The sequence below is a fragment of the Urocitellus parryii genome, chromosome 5 (genome assembly GCF_045843805.1).
Source record: "Urocitellus parryii isolate mUroPar1 chromosome 5, mUroPar1.hap1, whole genome shotgun sequence".
Taxonomy (NCBI): Eukaryota; Metazoa; Chordata; class Mammalia; order Rodentia; family Sciuridae; genus Urocitellus; species Urocitellus parryii.
Window position 1 is genome coordinate 130,411,017 of NC_135535.1, and position 14,840 is coordinate 130,425,856.

Here is a 14,840-nt window from a genome sequence, read left to right on the forward strand (position 1 = left end):
GGTGGGGGTAGAAGGATCCCCCTGCTGGAGTCTCAGTTTCTGCTCTCAAGACCTGAATGGGGACAATGCAGAGAGAAGGCAGGCCAAAGTGGCCTGAGGAGAAAAGGCAGGGCCCCGAAGTCTCTGGGCAGGGCTCAGCCATGCTGGGAAGTCCCTCACCACCACCCTCATCCTCTCCACAAGGCCAGCTCCGCTGACTATAGTGATGGGGGTAACCTTCTCTTCCCCTGCAGCCAGAACTTCACTGGGGCAGAAGGAAGAGTGTGGATGGATGAATTTCTGAAAACACTTGTCCAAATTGCATCTGAGGGGGCACTTTCCCCCCTATGCAATTAAGCCCTGCCTCATCATCCATGGACAATTAAGATGACATGGTCCCCTGGCACAGTTCTCTGGGGCATCCCTCCCCCCACTCACTACTCACTTTCCTTTTCATTAGCCACTAAAAGAATGAAACTGTGGACTTCTCCCAGTAGACTGAATTTTCCAGAACTCTGAGGGTCCCAACCCTCGTAGTGGCCTTTCCCAGGGAGAACTCCACCCCTCACCATTTAGCCCTTTCCTGCTGACTCTGGAGCCTCTCCTGGCCCCCTCTTCCTCCTTCTCCTTCTCATCCTCAAGGAGATTCCAGTTTCCTCTCCTCTCCATTCCCCAAGAACTGCTTCATCCCCAGGGACCATTTTTAATGCAAGGCTTGTGATGGGCTGACAGCATTGGGGGAGGGGCAGCAGGAGCCACAGCTGATTAGTGCACACACAGACCCGGCATATGGTGGGTTGATGGTTGAGTTTGGAACAGAAGGAGCGGGCAGGAAGAGCAGAGACAAAGGTAGGGAGGAGGAAGAAGGAAAGGAGGAGAAAAAGAAGGAGGAAAGGAGGCAGAGGGGAGGGAGGGAGAGAAGCAGGCAAACTCAGCCTCTCCTCTCTCTGCAGGTTTGCTGCCAGCCTCATCTCGGGTGTGCTCAGCTACAAGACTCTGTTGGACAGGTAGGACTGGGCCCAGTCCCGGATGGGTAGTGTTCTGCTCTGACACAGCCTGTTCATGCATCTATCCCCCTGCCACGCTAGACAGAGAGCTCCAGAGGGCAGGGATCTTGTCTTTTTCCTGCTCTGGATTCCTGACCCTAGTCACAGAGCCAGTGTTTCCCTGTCCACTCCTCAGCATCGGGAGGACCTTTAACCAGCTGACCTGACCAGTGAACATTCTTCTTCCCAGAATAAGCACCCTCTTTCCTTGGTCTGTTTAAAATGCCTCCCTCCCTCCAAAACTTAGATGTTCACACAGTGTGAATTTGTCAGGAGTCTACATAACCTGTGGAGGGTAGAGAAAGAAGGCTTAGCTGTGCTGCATGGTGGAAGTGGTCTCCCTGCTCTGAGCTTCTTTCTTCAATCCCACCAAACTCAGTGGACATGGGGATGCTCCCGCAGATGGAAAGAGTTGTACGAGCACAGTAGGTTATCTGTGATTTTAGAAGGGAAGTCCCTCTCCTGGCCAGGCCCCAAGGCTCCTAGGAACAGCAGGGAGAGTGAGGATGTCTTGAAGACCCAGGTCTGCAGAGGCATAGTATATATAAGGGCATCAGGTGCTAGAAAGAGAGAGGAGCCCAAAGTAGTGTCCTTTGCACAATTAAGAAAACTGAAGCTCAGAGAGATTAAGTCATTTGCCTGTGTTCACACAGCCAGAAGGTGACAGGGTAAGGAGGGAACAAAGACCAACCTGTATTCTTTGTTCAACTGGATCCAACTCAGGCTTTACCCAGCCTTGAGGCTCAGACCCACATACCTTCTAGAGAGGAGGAGGCATGACTCTCAGAAAACAAAGAAAGGCTCAGAGGTCAGGCCCTGGGGTCATCAACCTGAATCTGAATTCAGATTGCCACTAACCGCAAGTGTGGACCTCAGAGTCTGACAGCTTCTAGCTGTTGTCCCCTGCCTGTCAAATGGAAATATTAACAGTAGCCTCTCCAGTGGGCTGCCATGACTGTCCTCTGAGGCCTAAAATCTCTCAGCCTTAAACGAGGCACACAGCAGCCTCCCCAGTGTGCACCCAACCATGCACGCTGTGACACTCTTCTCACTCCTCTCTAATGTGGTGGTCACTGTACCTTCCCAAACTGGATCTCCAGAACTTCTATCCCCTCAGGTGTTTCTTCGGCCATCTCCCTCCTCACTGGCAATACTCTGTCTCCTCCCAGAACTCAGTCCTCTAGCTCACAGCCCCATCTCTGTCTTCAGAGCGCCTCATCACTTACAGCAACCCAGCCACATAGTGGAGAAAGGGCACTGACCCTGCCCACTAGGCCTAGGGACTTGGAAGACATTTATCATGGACAGTCCTGAACATGAACTCTTAGGGGTGTATGTGTCTGTGTGTGTGCAAACACACACACACACACACACACACACACCCCACACACATCCATGCCTATCTGCACAATGTTTGTAAATGCCATAAGGTTGGAACATTTGCCTGAGTGCCTGTTTTGGACCCTTAATTAATTAACTAATTCACTTTGCAACATACTGATGAGAAATAAAGCCTCATCCCTGCCCTCAAAAGATTCTCAGATACTGGGCAAGACAGAAACATAGACACAAAATATAGCTGTCCAGCTCTGTTCTTCCGCTGAGCCCCAGGCATCCCCCCTGGGCATCTCCCAGCCATTTCAGAAGAGCCCCTATGAACTCTGATGCCTCTCCTCCTCCCTGCTGTCTCAGTAAGTGCACCAGCACATCCCCAGTTGGTAAGTCTAGGAACCATGAAGTCCCTCTTTCTCCCTCACCCCACATCTATCCACTGTGTTCTGGTGTGGTCACTTTCCCTCAGAGCCTCAGAGCTGCCCCAGCTGCTCTTCTCCCTCTCCCTGCCCCCAAAGACCAAGGCCACTTTTCCATCTCAGCTATAGCTCTCTTCCTTGTTCTTCCTGGGTCTCCTTTTTCCCACTCTGCTCATTACGAAAGCAAAACAGTGCTGGGGTGTGGCTCAGTGGTATAGAATATGCTTAGCATGGGTGAGGCTCTGGGTTCCACGCCCAGCACCAAAAAAAAAAAAAAAAAAACAACCTCAGGACCTGGCCTTTCCTACCTGCCTTCTCTTCACTCAACTTCAACCCTACTGGTTTCCTTTCTGTCTTTCAGCATTCCACAGTTGCTTCTCAAACTATTTCTAAGGAGGACTTTTTAAAAATAAAATTTATAAAACACAACCACAATGAATTACTAGAAAAATGCCACAAAGGACAAAATGTGTTTTATCATGGAATTCGAGATTTTAAATTTCCATACTGTCGCTCCAAATGTTGCACCTTTGGTGGCAGGGTGGTGGGAGATTTGAGGAAACCCTGAGGGTCTTCCTGGGCCACAAAAATGGGTCACTCTACTATTTTAAAAAGTGGAGAAGTGCTGGACTCAGTGGTGCACACCTGTCATCCCAGTGGCTCCGGAGGCTGAGGCAGGAGGATCCCAAGTTCAAAGCCACCCTCAGCAAAAGCAAGGCACTAAGCAACTCAGTGAGACAATGACTCAATAAAATACAAAATAGTGCTGGGGATGTGCCCCAGTGGTTGAGAACCCCTGAGTTCAATCCCTGGTACTGCCAACCGCCCCCCCCCCAAAAAAAAAGTGGAGAAGTGAGCTTTGAAATTGACATAAAAATTCACTTCTGGGCTTGGTACCTCATCTTTCCTAATCAAGTTGCAATAGAGGTCTGGGGGTGGAGCAGTGGTAGAGTGCTTGCCTAGCATACACAATGTCCTGGGTCTAATCCCCAACACCACACACATTCACAGAGGAACAATAGAACTGATTCAAATTTCCTCTCTCTCCCTTGTCCATTCTTTCATCTGCCTGATTCTTTCTTGCTCTCCTCTTCCAGCCACTCCATCCCCACGGACAGTGCCAAGGGCCAGCTTTCAGGGCAGCCCCTCTGTATGAAGCAGTACTATGGGCTCTTCTCTTCCTACCGGCTCCCTGGTCACACCCAGGACACACTGGTGGCCCAAAAAAGCAGCATCATGCCTGAGCCTGAACATGTCATTGTGGCCTGTTGCAACCAGGTAAATGGCCCCTTGTCACCTCTGCACCTCTCCAACTTGGGGGAGGGAATAAGATACACAGTGGCCAAGTGTGCTCATCCATTCTTGCTTCTCCAAGGGTGCTCAGCCCAATTCCCCGAGTCACACAGTAAACTGGGGAACAGTCCCACAAAGTGGGCTCTCCTACTTCCAGTCAATCCTATTTCTGTTCACCAGTTAGCAAGGAGAGTCATCAGATAGGGAATGCCCTCCCTGGGCTCTCGTGCCAAGCTCCTGAGTGACAGAATGAGGGTCATGAGTGAAACCCAGCATGGCCTTGGTGCTGCCACCTGCACATCTATTTATTTCCATGTAGTTACCCAGGCTGTGGCCTCCCTGGAGACTACCCCCCCCCCCCAGAGAGGTGAACTCTGTAAAGGACTGTCGGATGGGACACCCTATGCTAAATCATGGGTCTAGCTCTTAGCACTCATTCATTCCATTTAGTCCTCAAAATGAACCTCCAGAAGGGGTCTTTGAGTCTCTTTTTGACAGATAAGAAAGTGAGATTCAGGAAAGTGGTTTGTCCAAGAGTAGAAAGGACCCCATAGGTCTGGCCAATGCCCCAAGGCCATGTTCTATGGCCTGCAGCTCAGGTCTTCAGACAGCGTTCCACAGAGGAGCTAGTAAGGACTCCATGGGGCTCCGGGAAACAGGCCAAGATGAGTTCCTGACCCCTTCTTAGTGTATATATATAAAAAATATATTTTATATATTGAGGATTCACAAAAGTAATTCACCTGAAAAAAGGAGCTTAGGGGTTGTTTTCTTGTTTTTGCTTTTTAAATAGTAAACCTTAGTTTGACAACCATACCATGGACCTTCAGCCCCCCTGTATTTGTGTTTCCTTCTTGGGCTCATCTCACATTTTTAAAAAGTAGGGAACCCAGTGAAAGTCTGCCATCTGAGATGGTTGAGACCTCTGTTCCCAGGTTTGAAGGCCAGCAAGAGGCTCTGAAGCCCACCTGGCACCTGGTCAGCCAGCCATAAAACAAAAGCCGTTTTCCATCTTCACTCACAAGTCAAACCCAGGATTTCCTAGCCCCCCATATGGCACAGTATTCACCCCTTCCAGAAACAATCTCTCGGACCCTTGCTCTAGACCAGTCCATGTAGACACTGCTCAGGGAAGGGGCTAGTGCGCATGTCAACCAACTGAAAATGATGACTCAACCTGGGAATTGGCCCTTTATGAAGCCCTTTATGAAGGCTCTGACCTTCAAAGTGACAGAATGTCAGCACCGTACAGAGTACATGCAGACATACTGGCATGTGCACTTGGTTGCAGAGAGTGTTTGGTGTATTGGTTTTCTACTTTAATCTTCCTCTGCATATTGTCTGCTGGCTTGCTTATTTTTCTTCACTCTCCAGTGTGTTTGAGATCTATCCCCATAACTCTAACTAGTTCATTCTAGTTAATTCTGCACTATATAAGAACACTGTATTTTACTTATCCATTCCCTTCCTGGAGAAAAAATGATGCTCTTTCTACTGTCTTGCCAATGCAAAAAGGCTGATATGCACACATTCCTTCATATCTCCCTGATACACATGTTTCTCCAAGTCATAGGCTAAACCATATGTACTTATAAAAGCAATTGCTGAGTCATAGGTATGTATATGTTAGTCTTGATAGACACTGCCCTCCCATAGTGGAGTTGAACCATTCTTCCAAGACATAATGGTTTTACATGAACTAGAAACCACGCAAGCCAGTTTTGTTTTGGCTAAATTTAATCCGGCTTTCTTCAAGTCCAACACAGTCAATAATATTGGGTCATTCCCCAAACTGGGACAGTTCGGAATTACCTAATACCTTGGGAACCTTGGGCCTGAGTAGTCCCAAACCTTAGCTCACCAGTGAAGTCTCAGTGAAGGCCTGGCACGTTGCGCCAGCTGCCTTGAGTGACATGTTTGACCTGTTTCCCCCACAGTTCTTTGTCTTGGATGTTGTCATTAATTTCCGCCGTCTCAGTGAGGGGGATCTGTTCACTCAGTTGAGAAAGATAGTCAAAATGGCTTCCAACGAGGATGAACGCTTACCTCCAATCGGCCTGCTGACGTCAGACGGGAGGAGCGAGTGGGCTGAGGCCAGGACGGTCCTCGTGAAAGGTTAGCAGCAGTGCCCGGCACATCTCCACGTTCATCTCATCCTCATGCCCACTGGCTTTCCCTCTTCCAGGGCTGGGCACCATGGCCTCATCCCCATTAGCCATAGCACTGGGTGCTCGGGACGCCTTTCGACTCAAGATGGGGTGGCAAGGGGTCTTGAAGCTGAAGACCCTGTTGTACCTTCGTGTTTTGTTGGATGATATTCTAGCTTTTTGGGTGACACTGAGGAGTACTGGAATTGAGGGGCTTCTGGGAATACTGGGAGAGGGGAGGTTTTGAATGGGAAGAAGGTTGTTTTACTGGTGGGCTGGGCTGTGGTGAGTTCTGAACTGTCGGGAGATGGTCAGATTGGGCTCTGGGAGGGTAGTTGGCCTCTTTCTTCACCTGATTTCTTAGTCCTGGGTCTTTTTCAAGCCAATCATTATCCCTCTGGCTGGCTTGATTCTTATAAGAGCTTCCAAGCATTCCCATAAGAAAGCTAATATTATTAGAATCCAAATATTATTATTAGAAAGCTAATATTATTGGAGTCTCAAAAAAATTTTAATTGTCCTTTTGGAAACTACTTTCCAACCAAAGCAGCCTTAATTCTATGGAGTGCCTTCCTTTCTTGTCCACATTAGGCATTCTAGAAGCAAGACTTCTAGGAGTCTTCATTCAGTTAGAGATTGCACTGGACCAGGCAATCTATTCAGACTCCCTCTGTGTCAACAACTGAGGAATCTGTGACTAGCCTGGGAGTATGAGAGATAGAGGGGATGAAGCCCCTTACCCTTGAGCCACCCAGTGATAGAAACAGGGCCAGAGAGAGCATAGGAGAGGAGGCCCAATTGCAGAGAAACGGAGACAGCAGGTGCCAAGCAAGTGCTCCGGGACTTGAGAGAGGGCAAGGAGTCCTTATAGTTAGAATATTGAAAGGCTTTGTTGGACAAGGTAGGTATGGAGCAAAGCCCTGTGTCATGAGTGAGAGGGGCAGGAAGGATGGAGGGATGACATCCACGCAGGTGGAATGAGTGTGGACAAAGTCAGCCTTTCAGCAGGACATGTGTCTCCTGCCCTGGGGACCACAAGGAGAACAGCTGGCTGGCAAAGATGGCTATGCTGGATGAATGCACCTAGCTCTCTAAAAAAACAGGCATTTGCATTTTTATGGTCCCTCTCTAGAAGGTTCTTTCTCCAGAGCTGGCTCCTGGCTTCATGCAGAGCCAGCCTAGGTCAGGGCCTCACGCTCTCCCAGAGCATCCTTCCCTCAGATCAGCACTCTGTCACCTACACCACTTTTCCTGTCTTGATTGTATTGCTAGCCAGATCTCTGAGGGCAGCTTTGCATTTGTTTGGCTAATGCCAATTCTCTGCCTTCCTCCCACAGTCTGTGTGGTCCAAGAGGACAGGGCACTGTCTAAATAGAACCAACTGGTTCTGAATCTGCTGTGCCAATCAGAGTAGCAGCCCAGTTGCATTTGTTAAATAAAAGAATGTAGTGTTACTAATGATACCAGGCCCTAGATTTATTTCTCACTTACCAATTATTTTTCTCTCTCAGTTATTGGGCACCTGATGAATACTTATTCCTAAATAGAAGCTTCAGGGGCTACAGGGAGGTGTGCTGTGCCGACTCTGTTCTCACAGAGCTGACCACCACATTGGGGAATTAATAACTTATCATTTGAAAGTGAGTTAATTCCCTCTAGAGACTGTAGTGAAATCACATCCCCACTCTTCTCCCCTCCAGGGACGTAGACAGGCATCAAAATAATCGCCTCTGCTTCCAGCACGGTTTCCACTTTATTAGCAGGCCAGGCCCCAGACGACTGACCAGGATTGCCTTGAGGTCTGAGTGCTTGGGCTGCGCTAATCAGAATTAATTTGTTAATGGCACTTGATCTGGCTTTGTGAATGGAAGTGCTGCTTCTGAAGCAAGTTGAACAGAAAGGAGGGAACACAGGCACCGCCTCTTGGGCAAACGGATTAATTGAATTAGCACCATCGACTGTGTCATGGGCAAGGCAGGAAACCAATCCTCCCCAGAGCCCTCCTTCTGGGAGCAGCCCCTGCCCACAAAGGGGCAGGAAGACCATTTAGAAAACAGTTTCCATTTCAAAATGAAAGAGGATAATAGTGTGGATGAGGGTTGAGAGTGAAGATGGAAAGATGTGCGTAGGTCTGTGTGTCTCAAATCAGATACATTGGGAAGGAAAAGGGCAGTGAGAGAGATTCCTGTGTTTGTTTGTTTGTATGTTTTAATATAAGCCACTAAGTGGATGATGGCACCATTTCCTGAGATGGGGAACAAGGTGGGGAATGGGCCTAAAGATCCTGTCAGAGCGTGTTGGATTTGAGATGCTTTGAGTCATCTAAATGGAGATGTCAAGTTAGATCTATGTGTCTGGAGCTCAAGGGAGAGGTCAGCACAGAGATATAAATTCAAGAGCCATCAGCACCTAAATGATATTTAAAGTCCCCGACCTGGATGAGATCATCTAGAAACAGGAGAACAGGGACAGGGGGTCAAATAGAGAAAGATGCAAAGGGAGTGAGAAACAGCAGCCCGTAAAAACAGGAGATGAGTCACAGATTCAAGAGGGAAGCTGAGACTGGCCAGCCATATAGATTCTGTAGAGAGCTCAAGGAAGAGGGGAGATACTAAGCTTGGCAACCTTGACATTGTCAGTGAACCTGACAAGGATCAGGCTGGAGTAGTAGGAAGAAAGACTGGTTGGATGTGGATGGGAATGGTCCATTGGCAGAAAAAGATTGTTGATGGAGCAGTGAGTAGAACCAGCAAGCGCGGGTGACTCTGATCAGACAGTTGGTATTAAAAGAAGCAGAAAAATAAGGGAATTTCTGGAAGAGGATGACTGTCAAGGGAAGTGTTTCTAAAAGGAAAGGCAAGTTCATGGTTAGAGACAAATGCAAGGAAGGAATCCAGTAAAAGGAGGTGGATGAGGAGACCAATGAAGGACCAAAAGGAGCTGGAGAGACATTTGTTTTACAGGGACACAGAAAATTTGAGCCTGTGACCTGCAGGACTATACCTGTGATGGCAGTAAAGTATGAGGAGGCTCTCAACTGGTACTGCCTGGTCCCAGATCTGCAAGGAGCTGAAGGTGGGGTGGGATTCTCAAGCCAAAAAAAAAAAAAAAATGATAGAGCCTCTTGAAATGTAGAAAAGAAAGAAAACTTTCTCAGGAAATTTGATTGAGATTTATGAGCTGTGTTGGGCCATCTAGGAGGGTTTGGGGTCATAAATTTTAGCACATTAATTAGAGTTGCTATAGGACCCCATCCCAACACACACACATACATTGCTCAGCTTCTTGGGTTTAGCAAGAAGTAGATGGGTTACTCTGGTTCAGCTGGAGTTGGTGAACACAACTGAGGGAAAGAGGTACAGCAAGAGAATGGTTGTAATGTTGGAATCTGGGCTGAGTTGGAATTGTGCTAGTCAGCTCAGGCTGCCACAACAAAGTTCCACAGACTGAGTAGTAAACAACAGAAATTTCTTGTCTCACAGTTCTGGAGGCAGGAAATCAGAATCCAAGCATCAGCTGGGTTGGTTTCTCCTGAGGCCTGTCTCCTTGGCTTGTCCATGGCAGCTTCTCCCTCTGTCTTCACGTGGTCTTCCCTCTGTTTGAGCCTGTGTTCTGTCTCCCTGGGGCCTAACACCAGTTGTGTTGGATTAGGGCCCACCCTAGCGACACCATTTAACTTAATTAGCTGTTTAAAGCACACCCCCCCATCTCCAAATACATGTTCTCATTCTATGGTGCTAGAGGTTAGCATATGTGTTTGGGGAGGACACCATCAGCCTATAACAAGACAGTATACCATGGATGGTGAGAGTAGATAAGAGGCCAATGGGTTTGGGAGGTCCTGGTGAGGTTTGGTTATTCAGTAGGTGACAGTACGTGAACCAGGAAGTCAGGGTACATTAGTGCGTGCTAGACTTCAGAGGTACTGGGTTTCTGGTAGTGAGAAGTTCTCAGAAGTGCTCCTGGTAGTGGGTGCTGGGGTTGCACCGTCCAAGGTGGGTGGAAAAATGAATTGAGAGAAGAGGATGTGGGCTGGGTCATCGTCATGACTGTTGAAATGAGCAAGAATGAGGATTCCATTGACTATAGGGAAGATGAAGGAGAACCGGGAGTGGTTCTGTTGTGCTGTGTTGAGCACGACACAGCAACAGAGAAATTGATGCCAATGGTGGTAAGAATCTAAGAGGTCCAGCTCCAAAGGGAAAGTGGGTGCAGCAGGAGGAATTGCTTAGAAGTGAGAACAAGGATAAGGGAGCCATATACCTGGCTTGGCCCTGAGGTACATGAGTGTGAAGGAAAACAGCAGGGTCCAGTGAGAGGACTGCCGGGTTGGGTCCCTCCACGCTCCATTAAAGCAGAAGGTGAACAGAATACTCACAGAGGAGGTCGGCCATGCTGGGAACCGGTCCGTCACAAGGCCAGAGGCACGAAGGCTCAGAAAGGAGGACAGGAGAGGAGGCTGAGTATGTGGAGCTGGGGGATGGGAGTGCCAGTACCCAGGGATTGGAGATCATCATTGCCAACAATGTTCCCCAATCCTTAACCCCCAGTCTGGAAGTGGTTGTTAGGCCCCAGGGTCTTTGAGGCCCACAGCAGCATCTGTATTAATGCCCTGGGATGGGAAAAACATTTCAGAGCATCACACATCCCAGCTCTTTCAGTTGAAGCCCTGAGGTCCCCTCCTCATTCCCTGAGATCTGGGCACAGGGATCAGGCAGGTGCTGTCCAGCAGGAGGGCCCATCAACCAGGTTCTTCTCATCCTGGCAGAGGGCTGAATCATGGTGACTGTGCTCAGACAAAGAGTGTCCCTGAGTTCTCATCGGGTCAACGGAGACCAGATAGGGCAGGGGCTTGTCCGCCCTCAGTCTTCATTGCATCAACCCTTTCTCCTTTGAGACACAGTCTCTGCTCCTCAGCCCCACCTCCAACCAGGACAGGCCCCCACCATGAGCCCCCAGGTTACCCCATCAGACATTCTGCCCTGACATTGAGTATGTGAAGCTCACAGAGGGGTTGAGGGACCACCAGGGTGACACAGCGCATGCAGGAGAGCCAGGATACTTGCACCTTTCCCCACCTCACCCCACACAGTCCTTGCTCAGAGCTTCTCATGAAGAGCTCACTAACACCGCACAGAAGTATGCATGCTGTGGTTACTACGGTCAGCAGCTCCAGCATCCACAAACCATGACAAGTGCCCTCCTACAGGGTCCTATGCCCAGGGTACCAGGCTAATACCCAAGGGCACTTCAGACAGAGTCCTGAAGGGCTGTGGAGGCCACATTTCTGGCCTGTCCTAGCCCAGGAGGAAGTGGAACTTGAGGCCTAGCCCAGGTGGGCTGAGGTCAGCATGACTCAGCCCTGGCTGCAGACTGGGGTTGGCTGATGACATCAAAATCATCTAGAGCATTCCATTGAAAACAAGATAGATTCCTGGGCTCAGTGATTTTCCAGTGGGACAAAAGTGGGGCCAAGGAATCTATTTTTAAAGAACCCTGATGACTTCATGTGCAGCCCAGGTTGGGACCCACTTACTCAGATACTAGCAGCGGCTGCGCGTCAAGCCCTTCCTGTGTGCGTGATTCTGTTCCCAGTGTTTTCTGTTCGGTATTGTCACAAGTCTTCTGGGAGGTGGAGATTTCCTCCCTCTGAATAGCATAGGCAGCTACGTCTCCCATGGGGCGAGCAGTTCCCCACCTTTAGAGTTGATGGTAGGGCCAGGACATCCACCTCCCCACCTGAAGTCTGCACTCCCAGCAGGCGGTGATGGGATTCTGAAGATGAGCTAGGGGCCTCAGAGGGGGCCTGCACATCCTCTTAGGACCTCCCTCCTCACTGAGCCATGAAGCTGTGGCCTTCTTGAACCCAGGAGGAGTTAACACCGTTATCCTGGTCTGGAAATTTAATTAGACATTCGGCCTTGAGTCTGGAAGACTGCAGCACTTGTCAATTTGTAGGAAAAGGATGGCCAGCTTGGAGAGGCCCCCCTGAGCCCGCTGGTTTTCCTGGATGCTGCGTGGAGATCCTGTGAACAGACCTCACAGGCAGATGCTCTTGGTTTACACAGTGCCGTAAATATTTATCCCCAGCAGCCAATTAGAGCTGAGCCACTGCTTTCAAGGAGGGAACTGACAGAAGGCAGCTGCAGCTGCAGAAGGCCATGGTCAGAGTTTACAAGAACTACTCAGGATGGGGGCATTTTGCTGTTTAAATATTGTCATCCAGAGCTAGGCAAGTCTGCTGATTTTAAAACCAATTACACATTAGCAATAACAGCCTCTCTGATTTAATTGGCCTAGAAATACCTGCTGCACTCTCTAGGCAATGTGATTTTCTTTCTCTGGGGGTGGGGGCCTGGGGCCATGCTTCCTCCTCACCCCCACAGTAGAAGCATGGAGGCCTTCATGGATAAGAGCATTCAGACAGGGAGGGGTGAGTGGTCCAGGGCAAAAGGGCTTGTCCTGACCTGCCCCAGTTGCTGTCTCTGGCAGCCCAGGCTTCCTGGCCTGTGACATAGAGACAGCAGCCTGACCTATAGACAGAACAGAGGGAATGGCTGCTAAGCAGATGGCCTGGTGCCTGGCACACCAGGAATGTTCCCTAAATGAGAATTCTTAATAGATTTAGGGAGATACTCTGGGGGATACTTTGCCCAATGCCCTCAACCTCTCTGAAAAAAAAATCTGGCAAACTTGAAAATTGGAACCTGTTGAATGGGCAATACCTATGTGGTCAAAGACAGTGACCCTGGGCCTGGGGTGTAGAGGGTCATTGATTCTTGCATGCAGTCCTAACCTTAATCCACCTCATTATCTCTAGGGTGAATTTTGCTTCCCCTACTCTTCACCTATCACATGCTCTGTATGCCCACATGCCAGACACCTATTTTCTTTCATTCTTCCCTGGTCACCATCACTGTGGCCTTTTTCTCCCATTTTTTTGGTGCAGTGCAATAGTACCTGGGGCACAAGGCATCTGAGAAGTGCTTTTTTTTTTTTTATCATCACCTACCACCCTTCTCCCAAGTTCTGGAAGAGTGAAAGATCTTCATATCCTCTGTATTTATGGGAAGGGTAGTTAGAAACAAAAGAAAAGAAAGAACATCTTGATTCTTGAGTTCTTTTTTTTTTTTTAATTAAGTTAAATTTATTTTGGGACCACTGTCAATAGGCATGCAATTGTAAGAAAAAATAGAGATTGTACGTGTTCCCAATTTCTCCAAATGATAACGTCTTGCAAAACTACAGGACAATATCACAACCAGGATATTGACATAGACACAGTCAAGATTTATAGCGTTTTCATCATCATAAGGATGCCCCCAAGTTGCCCTTTTAAGCCACACCTACTTTTCTCCCACTCAACCCCTCTTTAGTTCCTGGCTACCAGATCTGTTCTCCACTTTTATAATTTTATTGTTTGAAGAATATTATGAAAACACAGTATGGTGATGCATGCCTGCAATCCTAGCATCTCAGGGAGCTAAAGCTGGAGGATGCAAGTTCAAAGCCAGCCTGGGCAACTGAATCAGACCTTGTATCAGAAATAAAATAAAATAGAGGCCTAGGATGCTCAGTGGTGAAGTGCTCTGTGGCACCGAGACAGCAGCCTGACCTATAGGCAGAACAGAGAGAATGGCTGTACTGAAAAAAAAAAAAAGAACATTTTAACTATACATTATGTATGATTATTGGGAATGATTTTCTTTATTCAACATAATTCTCTGGAGATTCATTCAAGTTGTTACATTTGTCAGTAGTTCATTCTTCTTATTGCTGAGTAGTATTCTATGGTATGACATACCACAGTTTGCTCCACCACTTACCCACCCAAGGATGCCTGGGTTGTTTTCAGTTTGAGGCTATGTTTATTTACAAATAAAGCAACTGTGGACATTTATGTACAGGCTTCTGTGGGAACATAAGTTTTCACTCCGGGAAAAATACCTAGGAATGAAATTGGTAGGTCACATGATAGTTACAGGTTCAGTTTTTTAAGAAACTGATAAATGTTTTCCAGAGTGACTGTACCATTTTGTGTTCCCATCAGCAATATGGGTGCAATCCAGTTTTTCTGCATCCTTGCCAGTATTTAGTGTTGTCACTATTTTTGTTTTAGCCATTCTGAGAGGTGATGTAATATCTTATTGTGGTTTTAATTTCTATTTCCCTAATGACTAATAACATTGAATGTCTTTTCATATTCTTTTGCCCATTTTTTAATTGGGTTGCTTGGAATTTTTTTATTGTTAGTTCTAAGAGTTATTTATATATTCTAGGTACCAGTCCTTTATTGAATATGTATTTTGCAAATATTTTATCCTTTTCTGTAGCTTGTCTTTCCATCTTTTTCTTTTTCTTTTGTTTTCAGTGCTGGGGATGGAACCAAGGGCCTCACATATGCTAGGCAAGTGCTCTACTACTGAACTACATCCCCAGTCCATCTTTCCATTTTCTTAACAATGTTTCAATAAATACATTTTTTAAAATTTTGTTATGGTCCAATTTATCATTTTTTTCTTTTTATAGATCATGTTTTTGGTTTTATCTAAGGTTCTTTGCCAAAAGAATTCTTCACCAAAAGCCAAAGCTTTTCTTTCATATTTTTCTGAAAGTTATATAGT

The 14,840-nt window shown here is 47.6% G+C and overlaps 1 protein-coding gene across 2 annotated transcripts in view; it reads left to right on the forward strand.

Moving 5' to 3' along the window:
• The window catches only part of Chat (choline O-acetyltransferase), a 45,420-nt gene that overhangs the window by 4,268 nt on the left and 26,312 nt on the right, over positions 1 to 14,840 (forward strand). For both annotated transcript variants that reach the window (XM_026410862.2, XM_026410861.2), the window contains exons 4-6: positions 933 to 986; positions 3,874 to 4,054; positions 6,007 to 6,184. In XM_026410862.2, coding sequence (XP_026266647.2) covers positions 933 to 986; positions 3,874 to 4,054; positions 6,007 to 6,184 — 413 coding nt within the window. The remainder of the gene's footprint in view (positions 1 to 932; positions 987 to 3,873; positions 4,055 to 6,006; positions 6,185 to 14,840) is intronic.